At 29.9% G+C, this 16091-nt stretch overlaps 1 protein-coding gene across 1 annotated transcript; it reads right to left on the reverse strand.

The window, feature by feature from the left end:
• Nucleotides 1-320: 320 nt before the first annotated feature.
• On the reverse strand, nucleotides 321-13602 carry LOC134721864 (homeobox protein araucan-like). The gene is made up of 5 exons (XM_063585125.1): nucleotides 13321-13602; nucleotides 11966-12196; nucleotides 11063-11169; nucleotides 7964-8319; nucleotides 321-1061 (listed from the first exon to the last, which is right to left on the reverse strand). Exons 1-5 carry the CDS (start codon nucleotides 13381-13383, stop codon nucleotides 394-396), a joined length of 1425 nt encoding a protein of 474 aa, XP_063441195.1. The 5' UTR covers nucleotides 13384-13602; the 3' UTR covers nucleotides 321-393.
• Nucleotides 13603-16091: the final 2489 nt, after the last annotated feature.

A 16091-nucleotide genomic window follows, 5' to 3' on the forward strand; every position in this document is an offset into this window, starting at 1 on the left:
CTACACAACTTACGTATGTATTACAGTCTTGTTATTTTGTGTCACCGTCGCCATACTGTTTTTGTTGTTTAATGAGAACAGAGTGTTGCTGTCATGCAGTTATTTCAGCGACTTTGTTAAATTACTTCACAACTTATGTAAGACTCAAGGGTGAATATTTTTTGTTGATCTTTACATGTTTGGTTTTACTTATACAATTCTTGTTGTGTTGATGTAGTGATACAAGTTTTTCGAACTGAAGTGTCTTTTTTCTTCCATTTTTTATAAAACAGGCAAACATTCAAATGGTATCAGCATGCTTTAAAAAATCTTACAATTCAGTGGACAAACAACGTTTTAATCAAATAAAATATATTTTATAAATAAAGACAAGACATTTATTTAAATTAAAAATTATACTTTCGTGGTGCTTCTGACGGTATCGATATCTCTTGCTGGAGAGAATAGTCCATTTCGTGACCTAAGTTTGTCACTATTGTCTGAATCAGAATGCACTTCCGTTGGACTAGATAAACTTGACTTCGAGGTTGTGTGTGATGAGAGAGAATATGGATATGAAAGTGTTGTATGAGACAGAGATAGATGTGGATAGGCTCCGAATGCACTATATCTCCCGTGAGGTAACGAATGGTTGTTGGCTTGCAAGTAAAAGTAATTTCCCGCGTTTGCTAAAGACCTGCTCATTGCATTCATAATGGTACTACTTGAACCTGTTTTTGACTGTGAAACATCTTCTTTAGGAGTATTAAGAAATTCTGACACCGACCATATTTTTGGTCTGTTTTGTGAGGAAGAAGCTTCTGGAGTATTTGCTTTATGTTGGTTTTCAGACGATGTAGAACTATCGTTCACTCTTGCAGATTTCAAGTCCTTATGTCTTGTGTCGCCATCTGTGCTTGACACGGGAGATAACCTGTCATTTAATTTTCCATGTTCACTAATGTCTGAATCGGATTCGTTTCCAACAGGGTCAAGGTCATCAAAATCTTTGAAACTAAGATTAGAATCATCTTCATCAACATTTATGATTTTATCTTTTGTATCTTCTGATGATCTTTTATCTGAAAAAAGAAAGATACATCATAACCATACATCAAATTAGCTGTATGAAGTAAATAATAACATGCTTGCTTATATATCATGGTCTAGAAAGTTAAATTACTACTTTTTCGTCCGTCCCATATATGACTGGAACAAATACGTATATACATGTTCGGCCACGATGTGAAAATCAAAACTAAATTATACATGAACTAAGTAGAAAAGGTGGCAAGAGATTTTAAGGTACATGATAACTTTTTCTTCTTCAATGCGGAAAGGGGAAAGGTAACATAAATGTCATACCGTGGGTTGCAGTCATCTTTTAAACAATCAAATCCGTTTACATATTTTTTATTCGTTTCTTTGAAACGTTAAACAATTTATTATTTGAGACAATTTAGCTCATCGTACAATTTAGTTATTTGTTATAAACTATATACAAAAACCTTCAAAGTAGAAACATAGCTTTTGTAAATAATAGCTATAATTTGTACTTTCATTCTCATGATTTTATGACGGCAGCACTTATTGTTAAAACCATATTTTTAGTTGTTTAATGAACTAGTCGATAATATTTGAAAGAGAAAATTAATGTTAGATCTTATCTTTTTAGGTTTAGTTTTAATCGAAATTATGTGTACCTTGGACCGCCAATGAGCCATCATTAATCAAAACTGATTATAAAATGAAAGTATATAACAAAACGATATGTTTAACAAATTACGAGAAATTAATGGCATTTCATTTTCTGAATAAACGTCAGCGTTCGATAAATGAACTATCATTTTCTTCTATTGTCCGGCTGCGACAGCGCATTGTGTCGTCTGCCGATAGTGTTGTGAAACATGCTATTAGCTGGCTTCATCCGTTCGGTAAACAAATCGAGCGAACAGCATAAAATGTGCATTATTCAATTCAATTAAGCTAAAAGATATCATCACCATCATCAAGGGCTATTGATGGTAGTTAATGATAAAAGTAGAAATAAAAGTATCATTGAATTAAAAACCCAATCACCATAAGGACAAGCGAAAACAGATTGTTTCAATAGGCGGTAATCAGAAATATTTGAACAGTAATTGTCAACAAAAACTTTGTGTATCGGGGAAAAATATTACTGTCGACAAGTTATTGTCACAAAAATCATAAAGAGAAACAGATTCAAAAATTGTATTTATGCAATGAATAAAAATTAATTTGCCGCTAGAATGATTATTGAGCAATTTCATATAAATGTTCGTATGGTTAAGTGACAAGAATTCTCATTATTTCGCCTTTAGAAGTCTGATGTTTCGACTTATGCATGAATAATCAAATAATCGAAAATAATCATGGATTTGCTAGGTATCAAAGACAATATCATCACTTTCCATTTATTTTTTGTTTGTTAAATACATCATTACTCTAAACACCATCAAGAGTGGAAAATAAAATAAAGGTGCACTTTTCACTCTTTCTTTTATTCATTCTCTATACATTGGCTATCAGTCTGGAAAACTTGTTAAACAATTATAAGCTCATCATCTGTGTGAATCATTTATTTTTTCATCTTTTTCCCTATTTTTGTTCTCATTTGCAATTTCTTTTTACATTATAAATTTCGCTTTTACATACCCGTTCATTTTAACATTTTTCTCTTTAAAAGTTTTATTGTCTATCAAAATTTGAATGCTTTTAACAACAAAAGAAGCCATGGGAATAATTATCCGCGTATAATATTACTATAACGAGTTGGGATGCATGCCTTGCGTAAGGCTGATAACGAAAGCATGACCATTAACCTTGATGTATTATAGAATGCACGTGTCCGGTTTGAATTATTAAGAAACAGTTAATGCATCGATATTTTATTCAGATATCGGTAATATTTCCATATTAGTACAGGTTCCTGCAAGTTGCTTGTCCTAGTAACTAAACCAGCACTTATAGCACAATGTATTTTTTAAAACGGCAAACAAAATTGATATGGGGTTATACATTTTGTTGTCGCAAAGAGAGCTTTTATGATCTAAATTATTGAATGTAAAAATACAAGACAAAAAGTGTATAAATTACTAACAAAAAATTCTCAAACCCATTTAGCAAAATTCAAAACATAATAACTGTGCTTTTATTGCAGTATATATCTTGTTTATTTTTTTTATCAAGCCATTATTAGTTTTTCAGCACAGTTTTATAAATATGGTATACAAAATATAATAGACAGTATTAAGCGTGGAAAATTGTATCTACTTTTTGAAATTAATATTGTTTCACTTATTGCGAAAAATTTAGATATCAAATGTATCAATTATTATAAAAAAAAATAGTACCTATAATTTATATTTTTTATTTGTTTCTCTCTGATAATTCATTCTTAAAATCATCCCAGTTTTTGGATGATTTTTATTTTCTTTTTTATGTTCGTTTAAATCTAAAAGACATGACTATTTGCTAACAGTTTTCTGGGAAACATAGTATTTTCCCAGCATAATTAAACAGTGCTACGGTCCATAAATATGTAAAACGCCATTGAAGTTATTGTTTTACAAATGTTAACCTTATCACTTAACTTGATAATGGCTAATACAGAATAATACAAACACTTGTTTGGTGTTAAATGGTATTTTGTTTCATTTTAGACACAACAATTAAACAAAATAAAATTAATGTTCATTTAGGCATCGTATGAGCAACTTAATAGAGAGATAATGTGAAATTTACACAGTTTATGAACATAAATACATTTCAATGATGCGGAAAATGGTAGAAGGACTATTTAACATAGGAAATAGATTAATGTCAGAATAGAATTAAAATTAAATCAATGACATCCAAATCTATGACCATGCGACGTTTGGGAAAAGAAATAATTTAAAAGAAATTATCAATGTATCGCTTTTTGTTAAATGAACAGTGCACGCGCGAAACCATTTTAATACCGTGGGATTGGAATCCGATCTTATTCTCGCGTGAAACAACGTTATTCACACAATCGAAATGAAGAGTACGAATTACACTTTGTATCACGTTCCTAACTTTCCATATCTTCAAACTGTCAAAACGTCCAGACGAAATGACACTCCATTTAAATGAAAAGGTTAATTATAAAAAGAAGATTTTATCATCAGATTTTTACTTGAAGTGTGATATATTTGATGTCTGTTCAGAACTGGAATCCTGCTGTTTTCTTAAAAAAGTTTATACGTTAAAATGAAATACCAAAGAAAAAAAACTTTAAAAATTTGGAAAATTCTTTTGAAATTATAGTAGGCAAATGATATAGATATCAACAGCAGTCAAAAATAAACAGAAGTTTAATTATTAAATTGATTTTTAATGCCATATGCAAGTATTCCTATTTATAGAATCAGATGTATTTTTGTTTACACAGTATTTGGGATTAAGGATTTGAGATCACACTTGCATGCATCTCTTGTAAAAAGACGTGTATACTAAGTGTATATAAGTGAAAGATGAAAATCATCACCTACCGATTGAGTATAATACTTCATAAAAATATAGAATAATTGTTTGCAAAATTAAAAAACAAAGGTATTGTCCTAACAGTCTCTTATTGCAACCACAATTCAAGGTATAAAGAGATTTGATTCAGCCCAAGATTCAACATAAAAAAACAACACAAATTATGTTTAAACATGCAGAATTATGGTAATGAACAATTGCTCTATCTTTCATATAGTTTTCATTTTAGGAACCTACGCAAAAACAGTACATATAATGCAGCCTTAAGGTGTACAATGATGGGGGACATGAACATTAAATTTCACATTGCATATTTTGAAAATTATCAATTCAGAGAATGACTGTCATATTCATACCCTTAATAAAATATTATAAAACACTTCTTCTTATATATACACATCAGATTGGTCAATTGTTATTTGATTTTCGTCCGGTGGCAAATATTTCGTGCATATTAAAAGACAATACTTTTTTTAGTATATAACAAATAAGGCCAATGACATTCAATATGTATCAAGGACAAAACCAAACCACGTTAGTTAATAGGGTAAATGTTAATACATAAGAGCGGTCATCTTTGAAATCGTGTAATGTATTTATGAGTGAATATTTTTATTCTATGTACATACACGTGTGTAGACTTGTAATGTTTACTGATGTTAACCTAACAAGTACAAAATGTTACCAGAAATATATGACAAACATTTATTTACAAAAAACAAAAAACAAGATTTATTTCTGCTAGACTTTCTTTAGTCATCTGTTCCCTTGTAATCTAAGGATAATTTCCACTAACTTTTCATGTTCATATTGCCAAATATTATATTTGACGCATCTAAGGGCAATTTAAGCGTTTAAGCTGAGAAAAAAATAAAATATCTAGCAAAAAGATGAAAGTAAGGAAAATATCATTTAGCAAATTATAAAAATAAATGTCACGCGTGCACAGCTTTGAATAAACAAGTTTATATTTAGAAATTTAAAAAATATATTCAGGCAACATGTTTGTACACATACTTAGCATACAACATGTCTGTTTTCTGCATGCGTGCATGAATAGTTCATTTATATATAAATATTGGCATCAGTTCACAGAGATGTAAAATTCATATTAACGTTTATATTGTAGTGAAAAAGGCAAGTATAGAACATAATCTTGATATTATATTCGAGTCTCTTATAGTTCTAACTATACGTGGACTTGCTTTCTCTTTGTTTTGAGAACAAGCATTCGCTGTTAAAATATGATATTTTTTTTCATTCTTGTTTAGCTTAACTTCTATAATGGCAAGTTTTGATGCATAGTCAAAAACTAGAAATTCACCAAATCAAAATTTTAAATACAATGTATGTTGCAAATTGAGTCGAACAAAATCAATTATGAATTAAAACAGAGGGGAAAAACGAAATCACTATGCCATAGCAGAAAACGAAATCACAATGCCATAGCAGAAAACGAAAAATGATCAAAAATAAGCAACAGCCTACAAACACACAACATAGAAAACTATAGACACGAATTCTAACAAAAACCGGGGATGATCTTAGTTGCTCCGGAAGGGTAAGCAGATCCTGCTTCACATGTGAAGGGAAAGGATGTGAGATAGGAATGCGCATGGGACCATAAACGTAAAACCATGATAACATGGAATCAATAGAAACTACATGTACAATATCAGAAGCTACCAAATCACATGGATTCATCATTGGAAAGCAGATATGAACCGCATGAAAACAAGACAATAAAGATGTAAGCACCAATAGCTGCAGGCAGTAACTACTAAAACTAAACTTGATTTTTTTTTTTAGATGTTTTTGATAATATAATGAATCCTGTCAGAGTAAAAAATAATGTAATTCAATATGGATGATAAAATATGTTACAACTATTTATCAAAGTAAAACATTAAAATAAATAGGCAGTGTTACGTAGCAGGTGTCCCGAGACATAACATGGCTAACTGTCAAGTATTGAGGAAAGATGATGAGGTGTCCCGAGTATAAACATGGCCGATTGTCAAATATTGAGAAAAAAAACTCTAGCTGGCTTGATGAATCATTCGGAAGCTATTTGTATAGTCTTCTTTTCTTTGTTATAAACAAACACTTAGAAAGCTATTTTCTTGAAGTAAATACAGGCAACAAACATACAAAAAATCCTACATATTCTTTAGAAAGAATGTTACTTATTGCCGAGTTTTTGCTATAAAAGCTATTTTTTGCCTCAAATAGCACCTCTACATCGTAAACACTAAACAGATCTAGTTAGGCTTTTAATGGTTTTTATATCTTACAGGCAACAATAAATTATATTTGTAAGAATTCATATTTTTGATATAAAAACGATAAAAAAAAATAGACAAAAGGTAATATTTTATAATTTATTTCCTTTAAATCTTTTAAAATAACAAATTAGATTATCGCACTTAAATATAAACTTAAACACGAAGCCAATAAAAATGGTAGGAGTTATACAAAGATGAAGCTGTAATATTTAGAGAATCTGTGATCGGAATTCTGCTTCACAATGTCACTGCATTTAATCAACATTGCATTTTATTTATAATGATAACCGTGAACAATAAATGTTCACAAAAATTATTTATCTCTCTAGTTAATCTGGTGTAAGCTTTCTCCCTCGAAGCATTTTGCTATGCAACCATCATTGTGGAACGAATATTTCTCACCGATTAAGAGATATGTTCTTACGCTGTCTCTTGTAGACCCTTTAGCCACGAATATAAAACCCTTGTCATGACAATTTTGATGTTAACTGTGAATTGTTCATTCGATTCAAAGTCCGATATACAATTTTCTGATGAATTAATTACTCAGGGCAAGCACATGAATCAGACCTAGACGTTTTAATATTTTTTCAATATTTTAATTTTCGCGTAATATTTAAGATTAAATGACTTAATCGCTTCGTTATTACTGAAATGATTTGAAGAAAATAATTAAAGTTTGGCCCCTGATGTGTCATAAAAATTAATTCTAAAAGTGGCAAAAATATTAATCAACAAACAAATTAATCATTTTAAGTGGTTATTGGAAGTTTCGTGTATTCGGATAGATGAAGAGAAATCGCACAGCTTTATTTTGCAGATGCAAAAGGCTAAAGTCGTCTTGTCATGAATTTTTGATATACACATTCAAACTAAAATAGACTATTTGCTTTTCCCCATAAGAAAATGAATATATAACCGAAGTCCGTATATATATTTGAACAGCAACAGCTAAGAACGCTTTCATGTATTCTGTAAACTAGAGCTTTATATGTAAACCTTAAAGTTTCTTAGTTACTCAAAAGATTTTCTGAGTTTCTAGCAATTAATAACACAGGGAGCAACCTTGGCGACATTGTTGAAGCTCTAATAGACATTTTCACAACAAGTATAGTGTTAATAAAATATTTGAAGTTTGAAAAAAAAGTTTATGTATTTTGAAATTAACTTACGTCCATCAGAGATGTCACTGCCTATCTTGTTTGAATTTTCGTCAGATAATCTGTCATGGTTGTCTGTGTTTTCTTTGTTGTCGAAATCATCGTCCATATCGTCGTTCTCAGTACCATCGTCGGACCGATTTCGTGGCGACCAAGTCATCTTATTTTCTTTCTTCAATCGTCGTCGGGCATTAGCAAACCATGTAGATACTTGTGTCAAAGTCATTTTAGTGATAATTGCCAACATGATTTTTTCTCCTTTGGTTGGATAAGGGTTCTTTCTATGTTCATATAACCAAGCTTTGAGGGTATTGGTGGTTTCCCTTGTTGCATTTTTACGTCGAGCGTTTAAATCGATACCACCATATCTGTAATAGCCAAATAAAAACATCGTTATTTACAAATGTACCAGTACAAAGCCTTGCGATTAGAAAAAGAAAAAGAAAGGAATGATTCAAAAAGGGCCTTAAAGGGCGAAAATCGGATATACCAGAGTAAGTTATTAAAAAGAATTGTCGCATTTACGTCAAATTTAAGGTTACCAGTTAAAAACATTGTAAAAAAACGAGAATGTAATAGCTATACCATTTCAATAAAGATTTTATGTGTTCTTAAACCTCAACATTAACATTTTTTGTATAAAAACCGCTAGTTCTGGAAGTGTAATTTACTGGGCTTATTTTTGCTGGCTTTAACTTAAGTTCCGGTTACATAGATTATATTTTGTTAATAATTTGTGATATTTCATAAGTAAACAGATGTGTTGATATTACATGATAAACTACATATATTTTAACAAGATTGCATAAATATTATTATAATAAACGAAATATAACGAGCAGATCACAGAATTATGTTTATACAAGCGAGAAATTTATATCAATCTTCTGCTGATTGAGAAAAACCTATTTCATACATTTATTCATAACTGATTCATTTACTCATTTTTTTTGTCCATAAGCTATTGTTCAGAAAATGTCACTTTTACAGCATTTTGGTATTGTGTCGCAACATTTGTCATTTATTAGTTGTAGTAATAACATTTGTCAAATGAAAAGGAAATGTACTGTTATTCTCATAAAAAACAAAATATTTTATTTTTTTCATGGATCTATCAGTTGTTTAAATTTATGTCATTCTTAAAGTAACTTACATATTAGTAGATTCGTGAAATAAAATTTTACAAAATGTTGTTTTCTTAAAATATGTATATTCTTATTTTTCCTTACACTGTAATTTTTCTCTATTTTTACGTTACCAATTTTGATTTGTAGAAATATTTGCTAATGGTAATAAATGAATATTCAAAAACCCTCAATTTCAGTCTAATCTAGGTTCTTTATATGAAACAAATGATATATTGGCTTCTGAGGAATCAATCCTAACAGATGTCCAAACTTTATACTGGGTATTTTTATTTAGGGTATTGTAATTAAGTTTCCCCTTGTTCCAGAAATGTAAGTAGATGGATTTTTAGGTTACAAAATTTTTGGGATTACTGAGATTCTAACAGAAACCTAGATTTTGGGTTGAAATGCAATTGTGTTCATTTTGAGTTTCTAAATGTGAATTGATAAAGAGGAATTAAATAAAAACAAATGTATACTAAGTAGATAGAAAGATGAAGAAGTAAATAGCCCTGCATTACCTATATAAAAGACCAATATTTTTTTTATGCACTTATATCAATAATTTTGTGCTTGGAATCATATTACGCATTCTTTGAATCAAATCTAATATAAAATGAAAAAATAAATATATTCCTATAATATTATCCGTTTTATTTTATTATTCACAATTACAGATAACTGGACCTTAAAATACTGTCTGATTGTAAAATGTTTGTTATTATTCAATTGTGTCTATGCTTTTTAAAACGCCACATTTTTATCTGCTAACACCTTACAAATCGTTAAAGAGAAAAAGACCCGTTTGCTCTAACGCAACCCACAATATAGCACCCAATGATCCGTTCGGAATTAAAGTGCAATAAAATGCATTTCAAATTAGATGTCGTTACATGAATAAACCATATAGCTTGATACTTTTATTTAAATGTGTTCATTTGTATGACAGGGGTACTTATCACATTTTGCGGATCACTGAATTATTCTGGTTATGAAGATATTAACTTTACACTCGAATGACTTCCGGTAGATTATTGACAACAATCAGATGTATTCAACCCGGAGGGAATCCGAAATGAGCAACAATTGTAATCATAGTCTTTCAAACGTTTTTTAAAATGTACTTAACACATGTAGTAGGAAAATTAAATAATGTGGGATGCTCAAATGAGTAAAACATTATTCCTAAATCAAATTTCAATTGGTTTTAATTGTATGGGTTGTAAATGAGAAAGTTCTGTCCGTATTTTTCAATCAAATAGACATTAACAAGTAATAATGTCCACTTTACATTTATAAAGGACAAAAAAATAACATTATGGTTGCGCTAATATATTTTCAATCTGATTTTCAAGCATCTTGAAGATACATCTTACATTGTTAAAAAAGGGACAATTTAAAACTTATATCCGAATTTCCTTTGAAGGCCTCTATTTAAATTGGACCTCACATAAAGATAACGTGTACGATGTTACAAATAACAATAAGAATCATTGGTATTGAATGAACGATAATAGTGTCATGTTTTACAAAATTTACAAAAAGGCGATGGAGTTTAAAAAATTGGATGGACGTCAAACAAAATATTGAAACATACACCATAGCATGACTGTAACTGACAGATGAAAGCATCTACAGATTGTATTTCTCTTACATATTATACTAATTAGTAAATGCTTATAAAATATAGCTATAAAACTCTGTACAAATTAATTAATTCGAAAAATTTGTATATCTTGCCCAAAGATACATAGCTTGTCTCATAAATGTACATGTACGGGGGATTTTATTGTAATTATATTGACCATAAAAGTCCATGATTGTAGTAAGATAACTATGTAAAACAAAACCATCAAATATTAACTAAAAGACTATATTTCATCAACTATGTATATTAATATATATAATGCTTTTATCAGGGACTTGCAGAGCTTTTTCAGAAAGGGACAAAACAAAATATTTTGCTAAAAATATTGGTACTAACCCCGCTCCATAAGGGTACATCATTGCTGGATCATACGGAAACACCGCTCCTGCTTGTAAACTTCTCCAAGCTTCCGGTGCATCTTTAACGTCATAAGTCGTATTAGTCTAAAATAAATGAGAAAATTCACAGATGAAAGTAAATGATAATAAGTGACCCGTAGTGTCGTAGTAAGAAATCATACAAAATCAACAAGTTTTCGTGTAAATTGGATATTTACACCCTGGGAAGTAATTTCGACTATATGACAAATATTTGTTTGTGGTAATCTTATAGTTCTGTTTTCTGAACATTTCGGATGGTTTAGATGTTTTTGAACTATAGAGCAAGTGTTGAAAAACAAATTCTACCAGCAGGGAGTAAATAATGAGCTACGGTGGCGATAGAAGATTTTACGATAGTAAAGATTAAAGATGAAAATGACATTTGCAATACACAACAATATACTATCGGCAATTACCAACAGAATATAAAAAATTATAAGAAGGTCAAAATTGAAACTATGGATCCTAATCTATTTTTATTAAATAAATCCCCTATATTTCATCACTCTATGTTACACAGAAGCGTGATAACCTGATCCAGGATTTTTCAGGTGGAAGTCTTTACCACGATAAAGTGCATTCAGTGCGTAATAATACGGTTGTGGTTCGTCAAATGATGTGAACATTGTATTATACAAGCCACAAGTGTCATCAGAATATTATAATAAATATACATCGTTTCTTTCTAGTTTTTTGTTTGTCACTTTGACAATTATTTAATCACTTAGAAAAAAAATACATGTACAAATATGCATGAATTAAATGTTATATTTGCCGTATGTAAAAGCAATTTAACAAAAATATAAATAAACAATGTGGTATATATCAACATGTGATGTAAGCATGTAAATAAACTAACCAGAGGTGAATAAAAAGCTGATCCTTCGGAACCTAGGGGCACATACTGTGCGGCTCCGTATGCCGGATTTCCGAACATTCCTTCCGGAAGTCCTGGGACCCTAGAATAACTAAGCAATGTTGATTCATACTGACAAGAACAGATTGTCTGCCCTGTGTGTGGATTTGTCATAATAGGTCGGCCATTTTCACAGCAAGCTCTCTGGCCACTCGGACTAGTACTGGTAGACATCTACAAGAAAAGCAATAATTTCATTTTAGGAAAATCATTTATTTCAGTTCAAAATAGATATATAAGAAGATGAGGTATATGATGTCAATGAGACAACGTCCATCCAAAAGATTGCTTTCTTAATATAAAATTAAAAACAGTTGATATATTTGATATTCTATAATTATATATCTGATTATTTTGAAGGACTGTCACAGATTATTAATAATAACTTTAATTAAAATATTTGATTTTTATAACAAATCAAGTTGTTAAGTTTAAAGTATGATTTAATTTTAGAGAAAATATATATACTAAGTAGAAACAACAAAGTAAAAACAAAATAGACATGAAAAATAATACAGCTGGAAAATTTTAAATCATAAGTTTTTATCGGAATTTTCACTTACATAAAAGTTAAAATTATTTCAAAAACATATGAAAGATGTACTTATAAAAATGACATTTTTCGTATATTTTTCTCACACTGTAGTTTAAAAGCTATCATAAATTTCCTCGTGCACACGTGAGATAAATCAATGTCTTGTTTGCTCATTTCAACAGGGTGAAATGTATCTCGAAAGTTGTAAAAACAACATAAATTTCACCACTCAGGTGTCCGTTTAAGTGACCTTAACGACTATAGCAGGATAAGGAAATATAATTACTGTTAATTTCAAACTTCTGTTGAAATTAAACTAAATTTCACATGTTACTAGCATGTTTATATGATTAGAATTAAGTATTTTTCCGCATATAGACAGAAACTCCTGGGTCTTGTCAAAACGAAATTAATACATTTGACGTCACTTTGAATGAACACATTTTAAACAAATTAAAACAGTTATATACATTAAAAAAATATGATATTTAATAACATAGTAATGTAAACTGAGTCAATTTTTTTTGGACAATTTGACATAAGTTTTTAAAAGTTTTTAAAATCTACCTTTTTGAATAAAATACTTGAAAAGAAACACAATTATCAAACATTTTGTTAATTAATAAATAGAATAATTGACTGTGGTCATATATTGATGGTTTGAGAATGAACATACATTTTTACAGAGAGATTTTTTCTAAAAAAAAAAGTAAAGGCAATTTAGCCAAATTAAAAAGTATGTAATTGTTAAATTAAATCTCACCTGCGTAGTAGGTACGGAAGTTCCAACAGGGAATGGATAAGCAGCAAACTGCGCAAAGGACATGTCCTGTACAACAGAACAACAAATATTTCGGCACAACTACAGTATTTAGATAAACAATGTAATACTATCTCTCTTCTTAATTCAGCATCCACTAAACTCTCAAATGAAACATTCTACTTTTCCACAAATTAATAAATTAAATATCCCGGAAACAAAAGGCTTGCACATTAATAAGAAATGAATTTGTTCGTCTGAAATCTTGTTAAACTCGTTCGTAATAATAAGAATACCACGCGATATTTGTAAAATGATTGGTTAACAAATAAAATAATACGAGCCGTTTATTTATCCGACTGGCAGATGTAACTCCGTAACACCGCCCGCTACTGATTTGAATTTAAGCTCCGCCTCTTTCGTGTATCAGCATCGGAGAAATCTTGCAATTGAGAACTGTACACCTCTTAACATAAACTTTGTAGAGATAATGATCGAAAAAACATTGTGTATCTCATCTAAACTTTGTTTGCTGATCAAATAATTATTTTGTTAATGACATCATGGATTAAAAAAAAAAATCGGCAACTTTTCTGATGAGAAAGAATAAATTGTATTTGTGAAATTTATTAGAAAGGAAAAAATTGCTGAGCATTTTTATAATAATACATGTAAGAACAATTTATTCATTTTATTTTATTTTTCTTTTCTTTTATCACTTCAAAATAAATAAATTAACAAAAACGTTTGAAGGAATTACAGTTTAATGTTATTTTAAAATTTCAATAGCTGCAATAGTTATTGTGGAAAGTTGAATACATATTTCACAAAATTAAACATAGTTACCTATTAGATTTTTATATTTTCATCTTATTCTCGAAATTTTAAATAAATAGTTATTTTCAAATATTCAATTAAATAGCAAATACAAGGATATCACAGTAAATGGTTATCAAATTGGGCTTGCGATGTTCATTAATATAACAAAAAGATTTTGATAAAATATAAGAATACAGATATAATGTATGTCCATCTTCCAAAAATACATGTACTGCATAATTGAGTTTTATAAACACGAAATTACTAATAATGTGACCATGAAGATCTGTAAAAAAATTATAAAATGGTTTATAAAGTAAGACCAAAGAAGCAAAACAATTATTATATAATTATATAGATTTTCGGCATGAGTTATCACAAATATTTCTTTTTTAATAATCTAAAATATAAATGTAATTCAATTTCATCCCTGAAATGTTTATTAGTTTGTTTTTGACATCTGTATTCGTTCTGTTATTAAAAATATTTATTATTTTACATCCATATCAAATTTGGAATTGATCAAAGACACTTGATAAACGTATGATTTTAATGTTCTAATTCATACATATATACCCACACTAATTATATATCAGCATCACATTATGCCTCTTATTTTGTCTCCAACCTAACTCAATTATCAAAGTAATTTTATAATCAAATCAAATCAATTTTATTGTTATTTAAATTTGACAGTATGTTTGTGGCAATACAAATTTAAACAAACAATAGAAAAAAAAAACTGAAAAAAAAACGATAGAAAAATACAAATATTACAATATTAATAGCCATGTTACAATCTCTGCTATCAGTTCTATACAAATTCATGTATTCTATATTTCATAGTAATCATATTCATTGTGGTCTGGTACTGACAGTTTTTGAAAGGTCATACATATACGTTTGCTATGTGATATGCCGCTACTTGGATTTAAAATTAAAAACGTGCGTTGCATGATACATGTATCTATATTGGTGACCTTCTGCTGTTGTATGTTCTATGTTCGGGTTGTTGTCTCTATGACACATTCCCCATTTCCATTCTCAATTTTATCTCCTATATCAAATATTTTAGCATTTGTCTATATATGTGTAGTTTCCATCGATGAGTTTCTATAGCAACAATCACAACAACATAATATACAGATCAACTTAATGATGGGGAAATAGTACGAATTCAAGCCACATGCAGTGTTCAGAGTTTTCTACTTATCATATTGTTCTGTATGACTTGAAATGATAGCCCCAAATTTTTTATATCGACAGTATTGGTATACTAGCAAATTCGCTGCCCTCAACATGTACTCAAGGTAAAACAATATATCAGCAAAACACAATCCTAACTACCATATTTTTTATCGAGGGAAACTAACACAAAGCACACATGCAGTCACACATTGTGTGTTTGGCCTGACTAAACTAACCCGAATAGAGCCGTGGTGTAGTGGTTAAGGCATCGGTCTACTAACACAACGGTTCCTGGTTCGATTCCCGTTTGGGATGAAAATTTCAGGAACTCAATGTTCGGCTCTCCCTTGACACCATTTGCGAGTATGGTCTTAAGGAAACGATGATAGTCGGTCGGTAGGGGACGATAAATGGCTGACCCGTGTTAAGAGAGAGAGATATATTTCTTGCACTTTAAAGACACCCTTGTAGATTTCGAAAAAGAGTAGGCTAATGCCGCTACAAGGCAGCACTCGCACCCGCAAAGTGGAAAGGGATTACTATAAGTTGCAAAACTTGTTTCCCAATCCACTCTTAATAAATATGTTTAAACTAAGTATATGGAGTTTTCAAATTTCAAACATATTTTAAATCACAAAATAGCTGTTATATATTTTATACTGGTTATGGAATAGCTCTTGTTGGGTAAAATTTCTCGTCATCGTACCGAATTGTTTTAAATTGGATGGGGAAATCTACATTGAATAAGAATAAATGGCCTCACATGA

The sequence above is a fragment of the Mytilus trossulus genome, chromosome 6, assembly GCF_036588685.1.
Source record: "Mytilus trossulus isolate FHL-02 chromosome 6, PNRI_Mtr1.1.1.hap1, whole genome shotgun sequence".
Taxonomy (NCBI): domain Eukaryota; kingdom Metazoa; phylum Mollusca; class Bivalvia; order Mytilida; family Mytilidae; genus Mytilus; species Mytilus trossulus.

Coding starts and splice junctions, on each gene's coding strand:
- LOC134721864 (XM_063585125.1), bottom strand. CDS start 13,383: ATGTCCTTTGCGCAGTTTGCTGCTTATCCATTCCCTGTTGGAACTTCC. Junction 11,170..11,965: donor CAGCTTTTTATTCACCTCTG/GTTAGTTTATTT, acceptor CATTTATTTTAG/ACTAATACGACTTATGACGT. Junction 1,062..7,963: donor CAGTGACATCTCTGATGGAC/GTAAGTTAATTT, acceptor TTCTTTTTTCAG/ATAAAAGATCATCAGAAGAT.